The sequence below is a fragment of the Oncorhynchus masou genome, chromosome 29 (assembly GCF_036934945.1).
Source record: "Oncorhynchus masou masou isolate Uvic2021 chromosome 29, UVic_Omas_1.1, whole genome shotgun sequence".
Lineage (NCBI taxonomy): Eukaryota > Metazoa > Chordata > Actinopteri > Salmoniformes > Salmonidae > Oncorhynchus > Oncorhynchus masou.
In genome coordinates this window covers 64,988,645-65,008,348 of record NC_088240.1, presented here as the reverse complement: position 1 = coordinate 65,008,348, position 19,704 = coordinate 64,988,645, and the positions used below count along the sequence as shown (strand labels likewise).

Here is a 19,704-nt window from a genome sequence, read left to right as displayed (position 1 = left end):
GGTCATTATTTATTACTGTAAGTCGAACATTTTATATTGGCAACCGTGTCAGCATGCACTCCACCCGGCCCACCACAGGAGACACTAGTGCGCGAAAAAAAAGCACATTCTCATCTCGCTATCCCTGTTGCAGGTGTGGTTTCAGAACAGGAGAGCCAGAACCCTGAAGCACAGGGACCACAGACTCCCCCTTAGCCAGAGTCAGCTCACCCTATCCCCAGTCCCTTTCTACCTACACAGTCTTTCTCCAAACTCCTCCCTGGGATCAAAGATGTGACCCGCCAGGTCCGACATAGAGAAAGTCTCTCATTACCAGCCGCTGAGCCACAGCCAGATGCACAAGGAAGGAGAGGGGGACTGCTTCTACTGTCCCTCATCTTACCCCCCCCCCTTCCCGCTCTCTCCGGGGGATGCCGGATACAACAGTCCCTCATTCAGTGTGGGAGTGAGACACGGCAGGCTCCTGGGCACTAGCTCTCCAGGTGCTTTGCCAGAAGCACGATTGTGGAACGTTGCCCAGGAGTTCTCGTTCTGCTCCCAGGGCGAGGGCCAGGCCTTCCACTACTCACCTCCATCTGGATTTCTTCATCTCCAGTACACCCATGGTGGACTCCAGTCCGTTCGTGCCAGCAGAACCTTCGACCCGTTCTCCAGTTGACCTACCTCACTGGAATCAGCCTGCTGCGACATAGGAGTTGAGAACCAGTGAAAGGACCAATAAACACCCCCCTTGCTAAGTCTTAGGGTTGCCAACACTCCAGGTTTGAAAGGTCCTTGTGAGAAGTAGTTCTATTCCGGGACTGTTTCAATTAAGCAAATTGCATTTTAATTATGTCAACTTATAACTCATCCCACAGACCAGGGTTTCCTGTACAGTGAAGTCTCAGATGAGTACTTAAGTCCCTCCGGGCTCTTTGATGCTATGCAAGAAGCCCCACGACCTGAACAGTCTTCCCAGTGTGTGGAAGACATCTTTGGGCAGATATAGATGGAGCAGAGTTCAGTGGAAGGACCAGTAAACACCCCTGCCTTATTCTAAGTCTTCAATTGCGAGGGTTGCCAACACTCCAGATGTTGGGACCCTGGAATGGTGAATAATTTAAGTAGAATAATAGATTGACAATTTATTTTGCATAATTATCTCTATTTATTGCAAATAAAACACCTCCTTTATGTGAACTGCTGCTTTGGTAATTTATTATCTCATTCTTGCCAATGAAATAGGACAACCAGTTTATCTTTATTTATCTCAAGTCAGTTAAGAACACATTTGTATTGCCTTGTTCAGGGGCAGGGAAAGATTTGTACCCTATAAGCTCTGGGATTTGAACATGCAACCCAAAGCTCTAACCACTAGGCTACCCTGCCACGCCATAACATCTGCAGTAATTTGAGTCTAATTTATGAGAACGCTTTTAAGTCACTCTTCCTTTGTCATTGATAGATTTGAGAGATATATTTTTGCAGAGACTAGACTACAACCAAAAACGGCGGAACGTTGTTGGTAGGCGGAACGATTAAATTGGTGTGATGTTTCCTAGACGTCTGGAAATACAGATGGCCATCACTTCCGGATTTGCAGTACGCACGTGAGACAGTTAGAAACACGTTTGTTTTGCAACTATTATATTTATCCAGATGAGTTAACAAAGACCCTTCATTAACTGACTGGAAATCAAGTCGTTGGAAGCAGATATCTCACAGGTAACTTAATGTGGTTTTATTTCTCCCTGCCTTCATAGTTGCAATTAGCTTTGTACCTCAACCAGAGACCTGGTCTCAGAGCATTTCGTATTATACTGTATGTAAATCCGACACACTCTATGTATACTGAACAAAAATATAAACTCAACTGATGCAACTATTTTACTGAGTTACAGTTCTTGTAAGGAAATCAATCAATTTAAATAATTTCATTAGACCCTAATGATGGTTTCACGTTACTGGGCAGGGGCGCTTGGGATAGCGTAGGCCCACCCATTTGGGAGCCAGACCCACCCACTGGGGAGCTATGCCCAGCCAATCAGAATTAGTTTTAACCCACAAAAAGGCTTATTACAGACAGAAATATGTCTGTTTCGTCTGGGTGGCTTGTCTCAGACGATCCGCAGGTGAAGAAGCCGCATGTGGAGGAGGTCCAGGGCTGGCGTGGTCTGAGGCTGTTTGAACATACTGCGAAATTCTCTACAACTACGTTGGAGGTGGCTTATGGTAGAGAAATTAACATTAAATTGTCTGGCAACAGCTCTGGTTGATGTTGCTGCAGTCAGCATGCCAATTGCACACTTCCCTAAAATTTGAGACTTCTGTGGCATTGTGTTATATGACAAAACTGCACATTTAAGAGTGGTGGCCTTTTACTGTCCCCAGTGTTTTGTTCAGTATATGATGTGTTACATTTCATATGTATTAATTTGTGAATGTCCATCCATTTCGTATGATATATTACAAATTACAATTCGTATTATAGCTTACACATTTGCTAAACTTAACCCCAAGCCCGGAAGGTTGTAAGGTTAGGAATTAGGTTAACATGCAAAGTAGCTAAAAAGTATTAAGTAGTTGAAAAATTCCTAAAATGCTCAAGTTGTCCATGATGAGATTGGTATCTGTGGGTGAGCCTTAAGTCGACTGAAACTGCCAATTTTTTTCAGTGGTAAACTACCTGAGTAAAACATAATTTATTCACCAGCTTTGCTGGGCGAGTAGTTGATTGTCTACGTCTGGGCATGATTATTGTTATACCCACTGAGGAGCTGTACCTGTGCTTTTATAGGCTTGGCCTTGGTGGCAAAATGATGTCATAATGGCATTGACATGATACAATAGTAACCATGCCATTCCAAACACAACAACTGGGGAAATAGACAAAAGGTCCTATTTTAAACAAAGTACAGCTTATAAAGGCTTAATATACAGAATAGATAAAGGCTTCACAAGCACTACATAAATACTTAACAAATCATCTATAAGCATGCCATACTCTATAAATGTTGTATAAACATATATTGTGTTATGTTATTTTTAGCATTTCACCCTTTAGTAGGAATGGTTATGTCACACTTTACACACCATTTATAGAGTATGACATGCTTATAGATGATTTGTGAAGCCTATGAAGCATTTTGTATGCTATATAAAGTCTTTATCAGTTGTGCTTCGTTTAAAGTGGGACCCAAAAATACAACTCAATATTAGGAAAATTTGTAATGTTTGGTATACTCAGTGTAAAGTAGACAATACCATGTGGGAGGACAACACACTTCTTTTGAGCCTAAAAGGAAGAAAAGTGTCCCAACATTTTAGGAAGAGATCCTCCCTCAGCTCAAAATCCTTAGTGTATTATAATACAGTTGTAGACATTCATCTTGTCCTATATCTATGTGCCAATATCTTATGACATACAGTACAACTGGATATAATGACAGCTGTGTCTATTTAATTTCCATGGAGCCTTAGTTCAATATCCTGTACGATTGAGGCAGTCTTTTACTCAGCTATGTGCCAATATCGTATGACACATACCATGCCTGGATATAACCACAGGTGTGTGCTGGTCCTATTCTGTCTATAGGTCTAAATGTAGCTCCCATTCTTCCAAAGTGTTTATGACCGAGGCAGGAGGTGATCTTTCGGTCAGACAGCCTCCTGCTAGATTTTTTTTCTGAGGTGTAATAATACGATAATTACAACATGACCTAAAAGCTCCTCTTCTCACAGATCTCCCTCCCTCCTTCGTTCACCTATTCCCTCTATCCTCATCTCTTCTCCTCTCCTCCCACATCTCCCTCTCCCTCCCTACTCCCTTTACTTATAATTGCTGCAGATATAAGATGTCTCTGAACCCAGGCATGGGATATCAGTAGTGAGCCCTAGTCGCTGTGCCCATTGGTGACGTTTCTCTCGGTGCTACGGTGTAGTACTCTCTGCCCGGCAGTGGGTGTCGACCCGTTTCTTGGGCTGCAGACATGAAAGCTTTGCTATTCCTATTTTAGTGTTAAAATATATATTAATCTCTGGTTCTGTTTTGACGTTGTTTTGTTGTTCCCTATTAAACTTCATACGACAATAAGCTGAGGTTATTGGACCACAGACGTGTTCCTGCATGGAACATACAGTCAGTGATCTATAAAGAACTTGTACTATAAGAAATATTAATACATACTCAATGTATGGGAATCATGCTGGATACATCCAGTATAGCCTTTGTATGGAAGTGAACTTCCATAGTTCTGTTAGTGGAACCATGTAGTATGTCAAGTCCTATTAAATCCAGTAGGCTACAGATAAGCAGTAGGCTATATATCCTGTCTACCTGACTGCTCTTTTTCATTGTCTGTCACCTCAGGAGCTGAGAGACTTTAGGGGGTCTGTTCTCTCAGTATGTTGCAGATCTACTGACGGTGTAAGGTACTCTAACCTGACAGACCCACATCTCCCCCTGTTGAGGAAAAAGCGTACTTCTGCAGTTTCCACACCATGATAAGCACAACCACTGTTACTGTTAACTTTAAAACACTTCATAACTAGGGCCAAGAGATTTTCCTGATCATGTGACAGGGATGTGAACAGGAAAAACCCTAGACCCTATACCATCAAATGGAAACATGACCATTTTCATATTGTCCAATGACTGTTGCTCAACAAATACACACAATAAACTCTCTATGGTGTCCAAAGTACTGTACCCATTACCAGGGGTTCTTAAACTTTTTCAGCTTGTGACCCAAAAGAGAAATTGACCATTCTCCCAGGACCCAAATCATCATCCAACGACCCAAATTAAGAAGAAATTGTGGGTGATTGATAGATGTATTCTCATAACTCAAGGCCCACCTCTCACATGCCCAGGGCCCAGTTTGGGTCCCAACCCATAGTTTAAGAAACCCTACATTAGACAAATGTTTTGCCAACATGTTGTGCCATGTTGAGCACTTCTGATAATTTATGCTCTGTTTAATTTTCGGCTGTCTAATGGAAGAATTCCCTGGGCTGGTGTAGTTCACAGAAATTGCATTTAAGTACCATGAATAATGATAAATGTTTAGTTTGACTAAAAGCTTATGATAGCTCCTAGTTTCTGTGCTCACAAGCACCAAAGGAAAGTAAAAATGTAATGCATTTAATTGGCAATCACCAAGAGAGAAGGCCCTCATGGGTATTTTGCGGCACCTGCCGGCAGATGGCGCTAATATTCCTCTTGGGTTGTTTTTCAACTGCGTCCAACGAATTTATGCAGTCGGCTATTCACTTGTCATGTTCCCAGGTGACCGGCTCGTACATAAAACATCTTCCATTCAGGCTGCAATGGTGTCAAATTCCTTACGTAGCTTTAATGGCGAGCCGTTATAAAAAGGAAAAATATGCGTACCATCAAAAGAAAAATGGTCCACCACCATACTAGTTGCTAATGCTACTTTCTGATTTGGAAAAGTGTAGTGTTTTGTCGACCTTAGGAAAGTTTACCAACAAATTTGTTTCCATCTGGCCTTTCCTGACATTTTGTTTTATCCTACATGTACATCCTACAGAAGGTTGGCTGGAAGCCTGGTTAGTTGCATATCCCATCCCTGCATTGAGGTATGTTTTCCAGCCCATCTCTCGCAGGCTCTGCAGTGTCTAAATCTAACCATGATGGCTTTCCGACTCCAGTGCAACTCAGTGTCAACAAGCGTGATAGTAGTCGGAATCTGCTGGATAGCTGCATAGATTCCAGTTGAATGCAGTTGACAAAAACGATGTTAAAGGAACAATAATGCCGGTTGGGCAAGAGTTGACAGCAGACTAGAGTTTTTGAAATGAACCTCAGACTCCTTTGTTGCTATGCGTCAATACTTAAAACATTTACATTAAATCCTTCCCGTGTACCTATGTTTGTCCTCTGTTGCGTGCCTTTCATAGTATTTCAGTCAGTGGTTGTATTTGATTAAGGTTTTATTAAAATGTGTGAATTTCAGCAAAGGCCCGCAACAACAGATGTACATGGGTTCATTTAAAAAACTGGAGTTTGCTCTCAACTACTTGGAGGAGTTGAGGTACTTGGCAACAATTGGCTACAATTTGTATGCCAGATGATGTCATCTCTTAATAATACGTTTCCATTACTGGGCGTTACAGGTTAGCTTAAACAAACGTTGCCATAGTCAAATTTTTCTTGACGATACTTTTTTCCCCGAATCAAGAAATTATCTTAAGTCTTTGTCCAGTTGCAGGTGGTTCTCCAAAAACCAGAGACTTTTCAGAAAGATATTAAATCCACGTTTTGCACTGAGTGAGGTGTTCCCTCGCCATTTTAGCTACCACACATTTTGCATTTCCCAACATCTTTGTAGAAGTAGAGGGCAGCGCATCACACATTGCGACCAAAACAAAGATGTACACACATGCAAGGCATTTCTCACTCGATAAAAAACTTGGATGTAATATCTTTCTGAATATTCTCTGGTTTTCAGAGAACCACCTGTAACCGGACACAGACATTTCTAAGATACTCTTTTTACCGAATCAGAACAAAAAAAGTGTCGCTAAGAACAGGTAAGTTGAAAAATCTATGGCAACAGTTTGTCTGAGCTAACCTGTAACACGCTGACGACGCGAGCGGTGCAAGATAAATGTGCACATGCGTCTGCGTGGCCAGGCGCTAAAATTTAACTTGGTTGTATTTGTGATGCTCAACGCCTGCAATCCCTCCTCTCCCATCTCCTCATTGGTTTTTAGGAGCGTATACCCACGTGGGTGATTGAAAGAGGAACTGAGGCCCACACTCAGTTCATCTTTGTGGTAATGCACCGTAAAGTTGGTTGCCAACCGCCAAATAAAGTCCAAAGAAGCCTGAAGGAAGGAGGAGAGATGACCTTAAATGAATTCGTTTTATGGTTTTATCTGTGGGTTAATTGTCAGAGTAGAGGACCATGTGCATTTCAGGTAAAATAACAACCCAATGTTTATATCCCAGGACCAATTAGCTAGCAACAGCAAGCTAGCTATCTAAATTGCTGTAAATGTTTTAATGATTTTTGACCTGTCCCCAAATTTATATAATTGGTTCAGAGTTTGTTTTGATTTTTCAACCTGCGTGTCATGATTACGTCTGGTGTGGGTGAACAAAATCAACTGGTGCACGCAGACGCACGCGTGGTTTGGTCAGCCTGTAATGCCCAGTAATGGAAACGCATTAAGTTATATCACGTTATCAAGCATAAAAACTGTGGCTTACGTTGAAATGAGCTCAAAACTAAATCTGTTTGCATGGTAGCTAGCTAGATATGCAGTTAGTGTATTAACAGTCAGGAAGTACAAAGAGACTCCTCAACACTTGATTGATGAGTAAATGTCGTAATACAAACACGAAGACAACTGACGTCTGACTGTCGTCAAATGAGGAAAACAATTTAGGATAATGTGGTTACATGTAGTTGATTTGTCGGTAGTGGTGCTCCCAAAATACCCACTAGCTATTTGGACCGGGACGATACCAGTATCTCAATCTTATTTCCATGGCAGAAATGAAAACACGAAGCTGGTAACTCTTTGGTCCTTTAAAACTTGCTGTATATAAAATCATCCCGGTCCTACAATCTATGTTGTGAGCTGTGGAAAATGCTTGTACAATGTGTAGCATAGACCAAGTTGCTGCAGTTACTTTTATATTGGCCATCACCATCACCTCTTACTGATACTTATTTCAGATTTCCATGAGTTGAGTGACCCTGCTGTTACTAGCAAATGCACTACAACCATTATGGGCAAGGTTCTTGTCATACTGTAGGTAGTTCACTCACATACAGGGAGGTAGTTGGAACTATCTAAATGACTGTTACATGAAGCACCTAATTAAGTGGGATGTGCATAAGGCAAAGCTACATTTGATCCTCCAAGCTTCAGTTTCTGACGTGTGTGTGATTGTCAGATAGGAGAAGATGGAGGGGAAGGAGCCAAAGAAGGAACAGAAGCGGCACCAGCAGAAGCACAGCGGGCCCAAGGCGGAGAGGAAGAAGAGCAGGAAGCAGCTGGGCACTCCTGCCGGAGATGATGAGCGCAAGAGGAACCCCAAAGCGTTTGCGGTCCAGTCAGCAGTGCGCATGGCCAAAACCTTCCACAGGTCAGCAGCATTCATATATACATGCCCCACTATACTACACTACATGAAAAATCATCCCACCATCCACTTTCATGTTTGTGTTTTTTTTATTTAGTTTTATTTCACAAAGTTTACATAGTATATTGTTGTCTTTTTAGTTACTGTGACACTAATCGGTGTTCATAGAAATAGCCACGGGAGTGAATGCTGTTAACATGTATCTTGAGTGGTTCAGACAGATGGTCAGATGTTGAGATTTAGAAAAGCGGTGTAGAGGCAGCAGCACAACAAGTGCAGACAGACACAGTTCAACATTGTAGGAAACTATAAACACTGTTCTTTCCCCTCTCCCAGAGCCCAGGACATAAAGGCAAAGAAACATCACATACCCCTGGTGGACCGCACCCCTTTAGAGCCTCCCCCGATAGTGGTGGTGGTGGTAGGACCCCCCAAGGTGGGCAAGAGTACCCTCATCCGCTGCCTGATCAAAAACTTCACCCGGCAGAAACTAGCGGACATCTGCGGGCCTGTGACCATTGTCTCTGGTGAGCTGAGCTTGGATGTTTCTTACTGTATTGAGATCAGTTGGGTCGTATTCATTAGTGCACACCATAGCAAAGCAATTTGCAACCGAAAAATTAAAACAACTTTTTCAAGAAAAAGTGAAGGTAGTCCCTCCCTGTTTTGTCACATTTGCTTCCATTTAGTTCCTAGTGAATACAACCTTGTGTGACCACAGAGCTGTCATTTATTGTGTTGTGTTTACCTTGTGTGACCACAGCTGTCATTTATTGTGTTGTGTTTAGCTTGTGTGCTAACGCCGCCGCACCACCATCTTCATTTTCCTTTCAGGAAAGAAAAGGCGTCTTACCTTCATTGAGTGTAGCAATGACATCAATACAATGATTGACTTGGCAAAGGTTGCTGACCTGGTAAGTTAATTTGTATATGGTGATTAAAGGCAAAATGTGTCAATTTTAAAGGCATTGATGACCAGATAGAATTGTACTTCTTATGATATTGGAATACGTACAGTGTCTGTTTTGATGCCTTATTGTTGGCTTTTTAGTATATTTTATCATGCTACAAAAATGCAGTGTTGGCATAAACACTATTGTGAGTCCCAAATGACATCTTATTCACTATGTAGTGCACTACTTTTGACCAGGGCCCATTGTGCACTACTTTGACCAGTGCCCATAGGGCTCTGGTCAAATGTAGTGCACTCTATAGCAAGTAGGGTGCCATTTGAGATGCACATATCTGTGACAATTTAATTTAACCCAGATTTCCCTACCAAACAATAAAAATAGACTTGACGTGGGGCTATCAGTGAGCTTAAGACTGAAATCCCTGTGGTCCACCAGGTGCTGATGCTCATTGACGCCAGCTTCGGCTTTGAAATGGAGACCTTTGAGTTCCTCAACATCTGCCAGGTGCACGGCTTCCCGCGCATCATGGGCGTGCTCACCCACCTGGACTCGTTCCGCAACAACAAGGCCCTTCGCAAGACCAAGAAGCGGCTCAAGCATCGCTTCTGGACTGAGGTCTACCAGGTCAGCACCAAAAGATTTTATCTTTGGCTTCACACCATAAATCGTATTAGCAATTGTGTGTGTAAGGTTGAGGGAGTTCGTGCAAATAGTCTCTTAAAATGCAGGTGAGTACATGTAGACGGGTCTGTGCAGGTAGACAGCTTAGGGTTAGCTGCTCAACAGTCTTTTGGACTGGAGGTAGAAGCTGTCTCGGAACCTGTTCGTCCGAGGCCTGATGCTCAGGTACTGCCTGCCGGAAGGTAGCGGAGAAAGCAGTCCGTGGCTGGAATCCTTGGCGATCTTCTGGGCTTCCTCAGAGACCACCTGGTGTAGATGTCCTGCTGCCTGCATGACTGGGCAGTCTTCACCACCCTCTGTAGAGCCTTGTGGTTCTGGCCGGGTAGTTGCCGAACCAGGCGGCGATGCAGCCAGACAGAATGCTCTCAATGGTGCACCTGTAAAGGTCCCTGAGGATCTGAGGGGCCAAGCCAAACCTCTTCAGCCGTCCTGTAGTCTACAATCACCTCCTTGGTTTTGTTGAGGGAGAGGTTATTGTCCTGGCACCACTCTGCCAGGGCTCTAACCACCTCTCTGTAGTCTTTCTCGTCATTCTCAGTGATCAGCCCTATCACCGTTGTATCGTCAGCAAACTTGATGATGGAGTTGGTTTGGCAGGTTTTTTTGTGAAGTATTTTTATTCAAATCAAATTTATTGATATAGCCCTTCATACATCAGCTGATATCTCAAAGTGCTGTACAGAAACCCAGCCTAAAACTCCAAAATGCAAGCAATGCAGATGTAGAAGCACGGTGGTTAGGAAAAACTCCCTAGAAAGGCCGAAACCTAGAGGAACCAGGCTATGTGGGGTGGCCAGTCCTCTTCTGGCTGTGCCGGGTAGAGATTATAACAGAACATGGCCAAGATTTTCAAATGTTCATAAATGACCAGCATGGTCGAATAATAATAAGGCAGAACAGTTGAAACTGGAGCAGCAGCACGGCCAGGTGTACTGGGTACAGCAAGGAGTCATCATGTCAGGTAGTCCTGGGGCATGGTCCTAGGGCTCAGAGTACGCACACTTAGATTCACACAGGACACCAAATTGGACAGGAGAAGTACTCCAGATATAACAAACTGACCCCAGCCCCCCGACACAAACTACTGCAGCATAAATACTGGAGGCTGAGACATGAGGGATCAGGAGACACTGTGGCCCCATCCGAGGACACCCCCGGGCAGGGCCAAACAGGAAGGATATAACCCCACCCACTTTGCCAAAGCACAGCCCCCACACCACTAAATGGATATCTTCAACCACCAACTTACCATCCTGAGACAAAGCTGAGTATAGCCCACAAAGATCTCCGCCATGGCACAACCCAGGGGGGGGCGCCAACCCAGACAGGATGACCACATCAGTGAATCAACCCACTCAGGTGACGCACCCCTTCCAGGGACGGCATGAGAGAGCCCCAGTAAGCCAGTGACTCAGCCCCTGTAATAGGGTTAGAGGCAGAGAATCCCAGTGGAAAGAGGGGAACCGGCCAGGCAGAGACAGCAAGGGCGGTTATCACAAATATATTCAAACAGTACAAATCATGGATAATATCAAAAGCAACAACATCTGAACACCATACTGTAACTAACTATATACAATCTATAGTGAGCACATTTCATATTTAATTTCTTGGCAAGTGCGGAGATATTTCTGATGTGCTAGATAAACCTTGGAGGTAAATTAGCGGCGTTGGCCAGTCTGTGCCAACCCTGCACGTCCCTTTCATACATCCTGCAACTCGTATTTATTCTCTTGTGCTGTCGAAGTGACAAGTTGACTTGTGATTTTCTTAGGTTTGTCTTGATAAGACGTAAAAATTATTTTAACAAATTAAAAAGATGTACACTCTGTCAGCTTGCATGTTGTAAATGTGTTAAAGTTATGAAGGTTAACAATCTCATAAACATGGCATGCGGTCTTTCTCTGAACCTAATCCAACACAAGTCCCTTTCCTGAACAGTGTTCCACGTCCCCTCTTTGTTCTCACAGGGTGCCAAACTCTTCTACCTGTCCGGTATGGTGTACGGAGAGTACCAGACCCAGGAGGTCAAGAACCTGGGCCGCTTCATCTCCGTCATGAAGTTCCGCCCGCTGGTGTGGCAGCAATCTCATCCCTACGTCGTGGCCGACCGGTGAGTGTTCAGACCTTTTAGAGCAATGTGTTTGTAAAGGAAAGTAGCTAGAACAGATTCCGAGTAGAGAAAGTGGCATGATACATGCCGTTGAATGGTGCGTGTAACAGTGTGTGTAACAGAGCTGTTTTCTAATAGAAAGAATGTTTATGGTTTGTGCGTGTGTGTTTGTTGTGCACACTTGTGTGCCTGTGAGTGATGGATCCTACTACCCTGCTTTCATCTTCACTCGGTTTTCAAATGTTCTTGTTGAACTGTACCCCTTCACTGTCCCTCGATCACATTCACCATCTACACAGCATGGAGGATTTGACGGACCCCGAGATGGTGAGGGTGGACCCCAAGTGTGATCGTACTGTATCTCTCTATGGTTACCTGAGGGGGACATACTTGAAGAATAAAGGCCAGGTCCATATCCCTGGTAAGTATGCTCATTGGGTTAAGAGCAAATAAGAATCTGAGCCCTTTTTTTAGGAACACTGACTTGTGGAGAAGAGATGAATTTAATACTGCATCAAAGCTAGTACATATTGACATGCACTATTCGCATTCACCAATGTATTGTGCAAATAAACAGCATGTGGTTACTGCGATGGTGTTTTTGGGAAATGTTTCACTCCTACAGTGGGGTTTTGAAAACATTGATTCAGAAAGCTATATTGTTTTAACATTGGGCAATTTGGTTTGAAACCTAACACATGATGGCACCCTCTGCAGGTGTGGGGGACTTTGCGGTGGCAGACATCAGCTTCCTGCCAGACCCCTGCGCTCTGCCTGAAGCTCAGAAGAAGAGGGCGCTGAACGAGAAGGAGCGGCTGCTCTACGCTCCCATGGCGGGGGTCGGGGGGGTCGTGTACGATAAGGACGCAGTGTACATCGACCTGCCCGGCGGCCACGTCAATCAGGAACAGGTCAGTTCCAACCCCTGGGCCATGTTCTGTAAGACACACAAAAGGAAAATTCTTTGAAACATTTAACAAAAAATAAAAAACAATGTATTTTTATTGGTGCTGACTTGTTGCACCCTCGACAACCACTATGATTATTATTATTTGACCATGCTGGTCATTTATGAACATTTGAACATCTTGGCCATGTTCTGTTATAATCTCTACCCGGCACAGCCAGAAGAGTACTGGCCACCCCTTATAGCCTGGTTCCTCTCTAGGTTTCTTCCTAGGTTTTGGCCTTTCTAGGGAGTTTTTCCTAGTCACCGTGCTTCTACACCTGTATTGCTTGCTGTTTGTGGTTTTAGGCTGGGTTTCTGTACAGCACTTTGAGATATCAGCTGATGTAAGAAGGGCTATATAAATACATTTGATTTGATTGGTCAAAGTCAGGTAGTTGTTGGATGTGATATGAAAGTGCCCTTGAATATAATTGACTACTGTTATATACAGTGGCTTGAGACTGTTGCAATGAGTGTACTAAACCGAACGTGTCAAGGGCCATTGAAAATTCCCTCTCCCCTGAACCTAGATAATGTACAGAGGATTTCGGTAATATGTATGTGTGTGTGCGCACGTTCCTATAATCAGTTACTTCTGTCCCGTGTCCACTAGGAGGAGGTCCGTCCCACCACAGAGTTGGTCCAATCCCTCATCAGTACACACACCACCCTGGATGCCAAGATGGCCGCCAGCAAAGTGTCACTGTTCACAGGGGCGGCTGCCCTGACCCCCGGGGAAGTGGAGGAGGAGGAGAATGAGTGAGTGATGCTCAGACAGCAACGTCTTGGAAATCTCAAATGACACCCTATCACATAAATTATGCGCTACTTTTGAAAGCCACTATGGAATCAGTTGAGAGACGGCCCTAAACTCATTGTTACAATTGGTTAAAGACTAATTGTCAAGAGCCGCAGCCCTAAAATCATTGTTAAAATCTGTTTTATAAACGGATTGTTAAAAGAGAACCTCATCATCATGTCAATCTCATGGACTGTCAGTCCTTGCAATGTGAGAGTTGCTAAATTTCTCCAGTCCTATCGTTCAGCTTTATAGCAAATGAAGTGGCTGCCGTGTTGTTCTTTTATGAAATAAAAAGTGGACTCTTGAATAAAAGCATATAGAAAATGATGTACATTTTTGCCTCTGACTTGTGTTGGTCTCCATCTTGTCTTACAGGCTGACGTCAGGACCCCAGGAGAGCAGAGTCTGGGACCCTGAGACGCAGAGAGAGAGGAGGAAGGCTGTCTTCACTGAAGAGGAAGATGATGACGATGATGACAGCGAGGGTAGCAGTGAAGAAGAGGGGGATGAGGAAGGAGAGTCTGAAGAAGAGGATGAGGAAGATGAGGGGAGAAACAAAAGGGGAAGAAGAAGAAGAAGAAGAAACGGTTTTGAAGAACAAGGCAAAGGACAAAACTGAACCAAAAGAGAAGCAAGGAATAAAGACCATCCCTCCGGCGAAGAGACAGAAGATGGAGGAAAGGAAAGTGGAGAAAGAGCCAGTGGTGGAGGTACCTGCCTTTGCAGACAGTGAGGATGAGCTGGAAATGAGTGAGGAGGAGGAAGGGGGGAAGGGAGAGCAGGAGAGTGAAGGAGAGGAAAGCGATTCGGATGGGGAAGAAGATGAAGAAGACAGTGCAGTGGAAAAGGGTGATCTCAAACCGATAGACTCGGGTCATTGCTCGGAGGAGGAGGATGCGAGTGATTCAATAGAAGATGACTGCGAAACCAATGTCTCGGGCAAAGAAGGCAAGAAGTCGAATGCCACCTCCAAAATGGAAGAGGAAGATGAGGAGATGGAGGGAGGAGAGCTGTGCTATGAAAGTGCAGGTAATATTCTGTCTATTCAGCGTAGTTTCATTGTGGCCCCTCCCCCTTGTCTATACTACCTCTTCAGGGTCCACAGATTTTTGTTCAATAATGCTGTTCTGAATTGAGTACCAAGTTGAATACTTGAATCAGGTGTGTTAGTGGCGGGCTGGAACAAAAACCTGCACACACTGGTGTATGCAATATTGTGATGGATGCACCTTACCCCCTACAGTTGTCTGTTGATTTCGAAACCAACCTAGCCCTTACACTCTAGGCACTCCTGTAGATCTGACCGGACTGGATAGGTTTCTTGCCTTGTGATAGGATAATCTAAATCCCTATCTAATCGTATTACATTTACAGGAGTGCCAAGGAGCTACGGGTCGATTTAGCATTCAGAATGCATGCTTCTTCTGTCTGCCATATTGCTTTCACCTTGTGAACACTGATGGGGAGGGGAAGTGGCTAAATGGAACAAGAACCAATAATTAATTTGACCGTAACCCACATCATGTTTCTCAGGGTCACTGCGGTGGAAGGAGGGCCTGCAACAGAAAGCGTCGGAGGCGTTTCTACGGCAACAGCGCGCCGCCCCCAACCTCCGTAAACTGGTGTATGGCACAGGTAACGTCTCCTCCTGGGTTTCAATAACAATATATATTTTACTGACGTTTTCCCTTTTATCCTAATGTCGGATCTTGTTGGTTGAGCACTAGTGTATTCATTAATGCACACTATAGCGATTTAAAAATGGCCGTTTCTTATTGGACTATTTCGCCCCATTTGCTTCCGTTTGTGCCTAGCCTTGATTTCTGACTGACTACGTTTGTTTCCTTCAGTGGCAGAGGATGATGGTGATGGGGGGAGGATGGGGAGGAGCTGGGGGGGCTGTTTCGAGTCAGCCGCCCCGAGAAGGGCAAGAAGCATCGTGCGGACGGCGTGGACTGCTCCCGTTTTGACCCCGATGCTGCTCGCAATTGGGACCTGGAAGAGGTAAAAGAAATCTACAAAACCATATTATAGCGCCCCTTTCCTTTCTCCCATCTCTTTTACTACAGGGTCAAGTGTTGCACATTTTTGTTTTAACCCAGTACTAGCACACCTTATTTGGTACTGGACATTTAAAGTGTGGAAAGACCAACAGTTTGAAGAAAGGCATTAGGTGTTAGGAGCTATGGATGGAGGCATCCATACATTCATATTCTGACCTGGGTTGGGGTCAATACAATTTAGTTTCCATCAATTCAAAAGATGAATTAAACTTGAATACTTTTTGTAATTGAGATAAATATTGTGTTTCAGATGCTGGACTCGATACGGGACTGTTTTGTTACGGGGAAATGGGAAGACGATCAAGATGCTGCTACATTGCTGAAAGAGGATGGTAAGGAGTTGCTGCTCATTGTTCAATACTGTTGGGATTGTTTTCATGACTTTCTTTTGGTCTTGTCCTTTTTAAAAAGTGTTTTATAACTGCAGTCTGTCCCATTTTAAATGAAATCTGTTAAGGTCGACTATGGTATCTGTGTGCACATCGACTATGGTAAGCAGAGAGCAATTGAAATTCATCTTCCCCAATTCTAATTATTTTCATGTGCTCCAGATTTGGGCTCATATTCCCAACAGAGTAGCCCCAATCCATCAGGGATATGCACGGTATATCAGAAGTCCACTGTTCATTATCACCCCCTTGATAACTCACTCTTTTCTCAATTAGAGGAGCTGTATGGCGAATTTGAGGACTTGGAGACGGGGGAAGTGCACAAGGGGAAAGCTGCCAAGCAGAAGGACCAAGCCAAGGAAGAAAGTGATGATGAGGAGGAGGAGGAGGAGGAGGAGAAGCTGATGAAGGTGGACGACGAGACCCAGAAGAACAAGCGTCTGGAGAAGAAACGGCGGCTGAAGGAGCGTTTCGACACAGAGTACGACGACGGAGACGCCACCTACTTTGACGACCTCAAGGAGGAGATGCAAAAACAGGCAGAGGTGAGGGGTTATGGGGTCATAGGTAACGTTTGATATGACAGGAAGCAGAAGTGTCTGGCCCTGTTCGAATACTTCAGAAATGTCTCCTTTTTCCTTTCTTGATGTAGTCACAGATTGTTTTACAAACAATATATATGTTTTGTGTGGGTATTTTGACACTTCATTTAGACAGCTATGAAATGAGTGGGGACTACAGACAGGTGGGAGAAACAGTGGGAAGAGAGGGTGCAGGCAAAGTTCCCGAAAAAATTTAGTCACTGCGCAAATTTCAGGTCTGCTGAGCACAAACTTGAACTTTGAAAATGTTGTGCAACTTCCAGCATGCATTTACTGTGCACACTGAGGCTGTACCTGATTTAAATTTGTTTTAACACTGGCCAAGTAGGCTATTGTGGCTATTTGATCATAATGTAGGCCTACCATAAAAAACAATGGAGAAAAGCACATCCCAGAACACATTAACATGGAACTAGAACAGCTATCATTCAGCCTACAGTAGCAACCAATGTGTGGTGTTCAATTCCTACATTCCATTAGACTTTAAAAAATATAAACATGCAGGGTTTGACATTAACTTGTTTAGTCAAGGAGGTGACTGAAAATGTTGTTTGACGGAAGAAACCACTTTACAAAATCAAATTCATTATCATTCCCATACCATTATTAGAGAATCAGACAAATTATGCTACAATCTGCCAATTGGCTACTTATTCAAGACAGTCTCAAAATACAACAATTCCCCTTTTAGACACAAAAAAGCTCAGTACCTGACTTGCTTTCCAAAGATGGCTAGAAATGCACACATTTTGTGCTCTTGTTGGACACAATCACTCCCTCATTGTTGACTAGAAATGAGCTATAACTGAGCTAATAACTCTATCAACGAATAGGAACAAATGTGCACTCATGGCTGCATGCAGCTCTCTCTTTGATCTCAAAACAAGCGCATCTACTCAAAAGCTCATACTGTAAACACAGTCCAGTTCAAAGTGAATGGCACATATCCATATGGCAATGGCTATTTGCATATAGGCCTACTGCAGCTGTGATTAGTTATGGTGCACCGTTCTGTGTAGAATACTGCGGAGACATGCCTGTCAATGCATTAGAATCCAATGCGCTCTACTGCAAGAAAATCTCTTGCACAGTTAATTTTGCATATGAAATCTTGCGTAGTTTTGTTTCGGTATATTACATTGAAAGTGGTTAATATTGCGTTGACACGATCACAATTGCCACAGCAGAGTGAAATGTTGATAGTGTTAACTAAAGGGGAAAACTGTAGAAAGTTGAGGGACGTTCAATCTCAGGCTACTGTGCGCTCGCTCATATTTCTTCTGCATGGCTGCGCACCTGCACGCTCACACAGAGGGAACATTGGTTGCAAGGTATTGTCTCCAGTGGGGAGCGTCGTATGTGACATGGCGGGAGTGTTACCACTCAACCACGGCTCTGCGCGTGAACACAGATCTGAATTGGTTGGATTGGTGAGCGATAGGGAGATAGCGATATGGTAAACTTACTTGCACCTAGCCAACCACCAGATCTGTGCTTACATCTAAGAAACAAGGAAGGATGCATTTAGAAATTATTCAAACGGGGTCAAGGTAACAATCTTATTATGCCCAAAAGGAAACCAAAGTTGTCAGTGACATTCCGATCAGACATTGGGTCGTGTTCATCAGGCACAATGAGGGAAAATCAGTCTCGAAACGCAACACAAAATTGTGCATTTTAAATCCACTTACAGGACAGTCAACCTTGGCACTGACACAAAGTATATTCAATATGTGGCCCGTGTGGGATTCAAACCAACAACCCTGGTGTTGACAACACCATGTTCTAACCCACTGAGCCTTTCATTTCACCACAATCTCTAAACCTTTCTCCTCTTCCTAGCTGAACCGGGCTGAGTTTGAGGACGTGGATGATGAGACACGGGTCCAGTACGAGGGCTTCCGGCCTGGCATGTATGTGCGTGTGGAGATCCCCTCCCTGCCCTGCGAATTTGTCACCAACTTTGACCCCCACTATCCCATCATCCTCGGGGCTCTAGGTGCCAGCGAGGGGAACGTAGGCTACCTGCAGGTAAGCGAGGGTTAACGCGTCAGGCTCCGATCCATTTAAATTTAAGTGGAGTGAATTGGACTTCCAGTTCAAGAACTGAAAACTCCTTGGCTGTGTCTGAAATATCACCCTATTAAATACAGGGACGTCCCATTGAGACCGATGTCTCTTTTGCAAGGGAGCCCTGATTCACAAAAATGCAGCAAAATAAAGAATTACTGACATTTAGAAAAATCCTAGGTGGGAGCATGAAACATACAAAAATAAAATTTTGAAAACGCATGCGTTCCTCTGTAAAAAGGTAATTTACCAATACCCTGAAATGTCTGAAAGGCAACGGTGCGTCCAATTGTAGGGTATTCTGAAATGTGTTCCATGTATGTGGCACCTAAAACTAAAGGCGGTTTTACCTAAATCAGTAATTTCAAGAATTAGCCTTTCCTGTGAGCGAGTTAGGTATTTGTACTTCTGTAGGTCAGGAGCGATGTAGTATGGTAGTTTCTGCAGGAGCGCTTTATAAATGAACAGAAGGCAATGCTCTCTGCGTTGCCAATGATGGCCAGCCCACTTTCTGATTCAAATCACAGTGACGGAAAGTCAACTGAACTATTTATTCTATCAAGCGAAAGGCACGATCTATTTCTGTAGAAGACCATTTTAAATCTGTTTCTTCTTTAGCTCATCTACATGTTTTGGGGCGGCAGGGTAGCCTAGTGGTTAGAGCGTTGGACTAGCTGACATGGCTGACATGGTACAAATCTGTCGTTCTGCCCCTGAACAGGCAGTTAACCCACTGTTCCTAGGCCGTCATTGAAAATAAGAATTTGTTCTTAACTGACTTGCCTAGTTAAATAAAGGTAAAATAAAAATGTTTTAAATGACTACTTGTCATCGATCCAAATGACATGGTATTTTTGAGTGGACTTGCTCCATTCAACATCCAGATATGCCTGAGCTCTAGAGAACAGAATATACTTTGTTTTATCTGCATTCAGTACCAGTTTGTGGTGAACAAGTACTTTTTGTATGACATTTTGAAGCAGTCTGCAGATCAGCTATAGCCTGATTTGAAGAGGAGGCAGA

At 43.8% G+C, this 19,704-nt stretch overlaps 1 protein-coding gene across 1 annotated transcript in view; it reads left to right on the top strand.

Moving 5' to 3' along the window:
* The first annotated feature begins 1,560 nt into the window (after positions 1-1,560).
* Positions 1,561-19,704, top strand: part of LOC135520287 (ribosome biogenesis protein BMS1 homolog) — a 33,435-nt gene continuing 15,291 nt past the window's right edge. The window contains 17 exon segments of the mRNA XM_064945714.1: positions 1,561-1,704; positions 7,910-8,101; positions 8,435-8,625; positions 8,933-9,012; positions 9,448-9,636; positions 11,664-11,806; positions 12,106-12,227; positions 12,524-12,717; positions 13,369-13,514; positions 13,933-14,107; positions 14,109-14,586; positions 15,091-15,192; positions 15,408-15,428; positions 15,431-15,561; positions 15,871-15,952; positions 16,286-16,554; positions 18,454-18,642. Coding sequence (XP_064801786.1) covers positions 7,920-8,101; positions 8,435-8,625; positions 8,933-9,012; positions 9,448-9,636; positions 11,664-11,806; positions 12,106-12,227; positions 12,524-12,717; positions 13,369-13,514; positions 13,933-14,107; positions 14,109-14,586; positions 15,091-15,192; positions 15,408-15,428; positions 15,431-15,561; positions 15,871-15,952; positions 16,286-16,554; positions 18,454-18,642 — 2,694 coding nt within the window. The 5' untranslated portion in view covers positions 1,561-1,704; positions 7,910-7,919.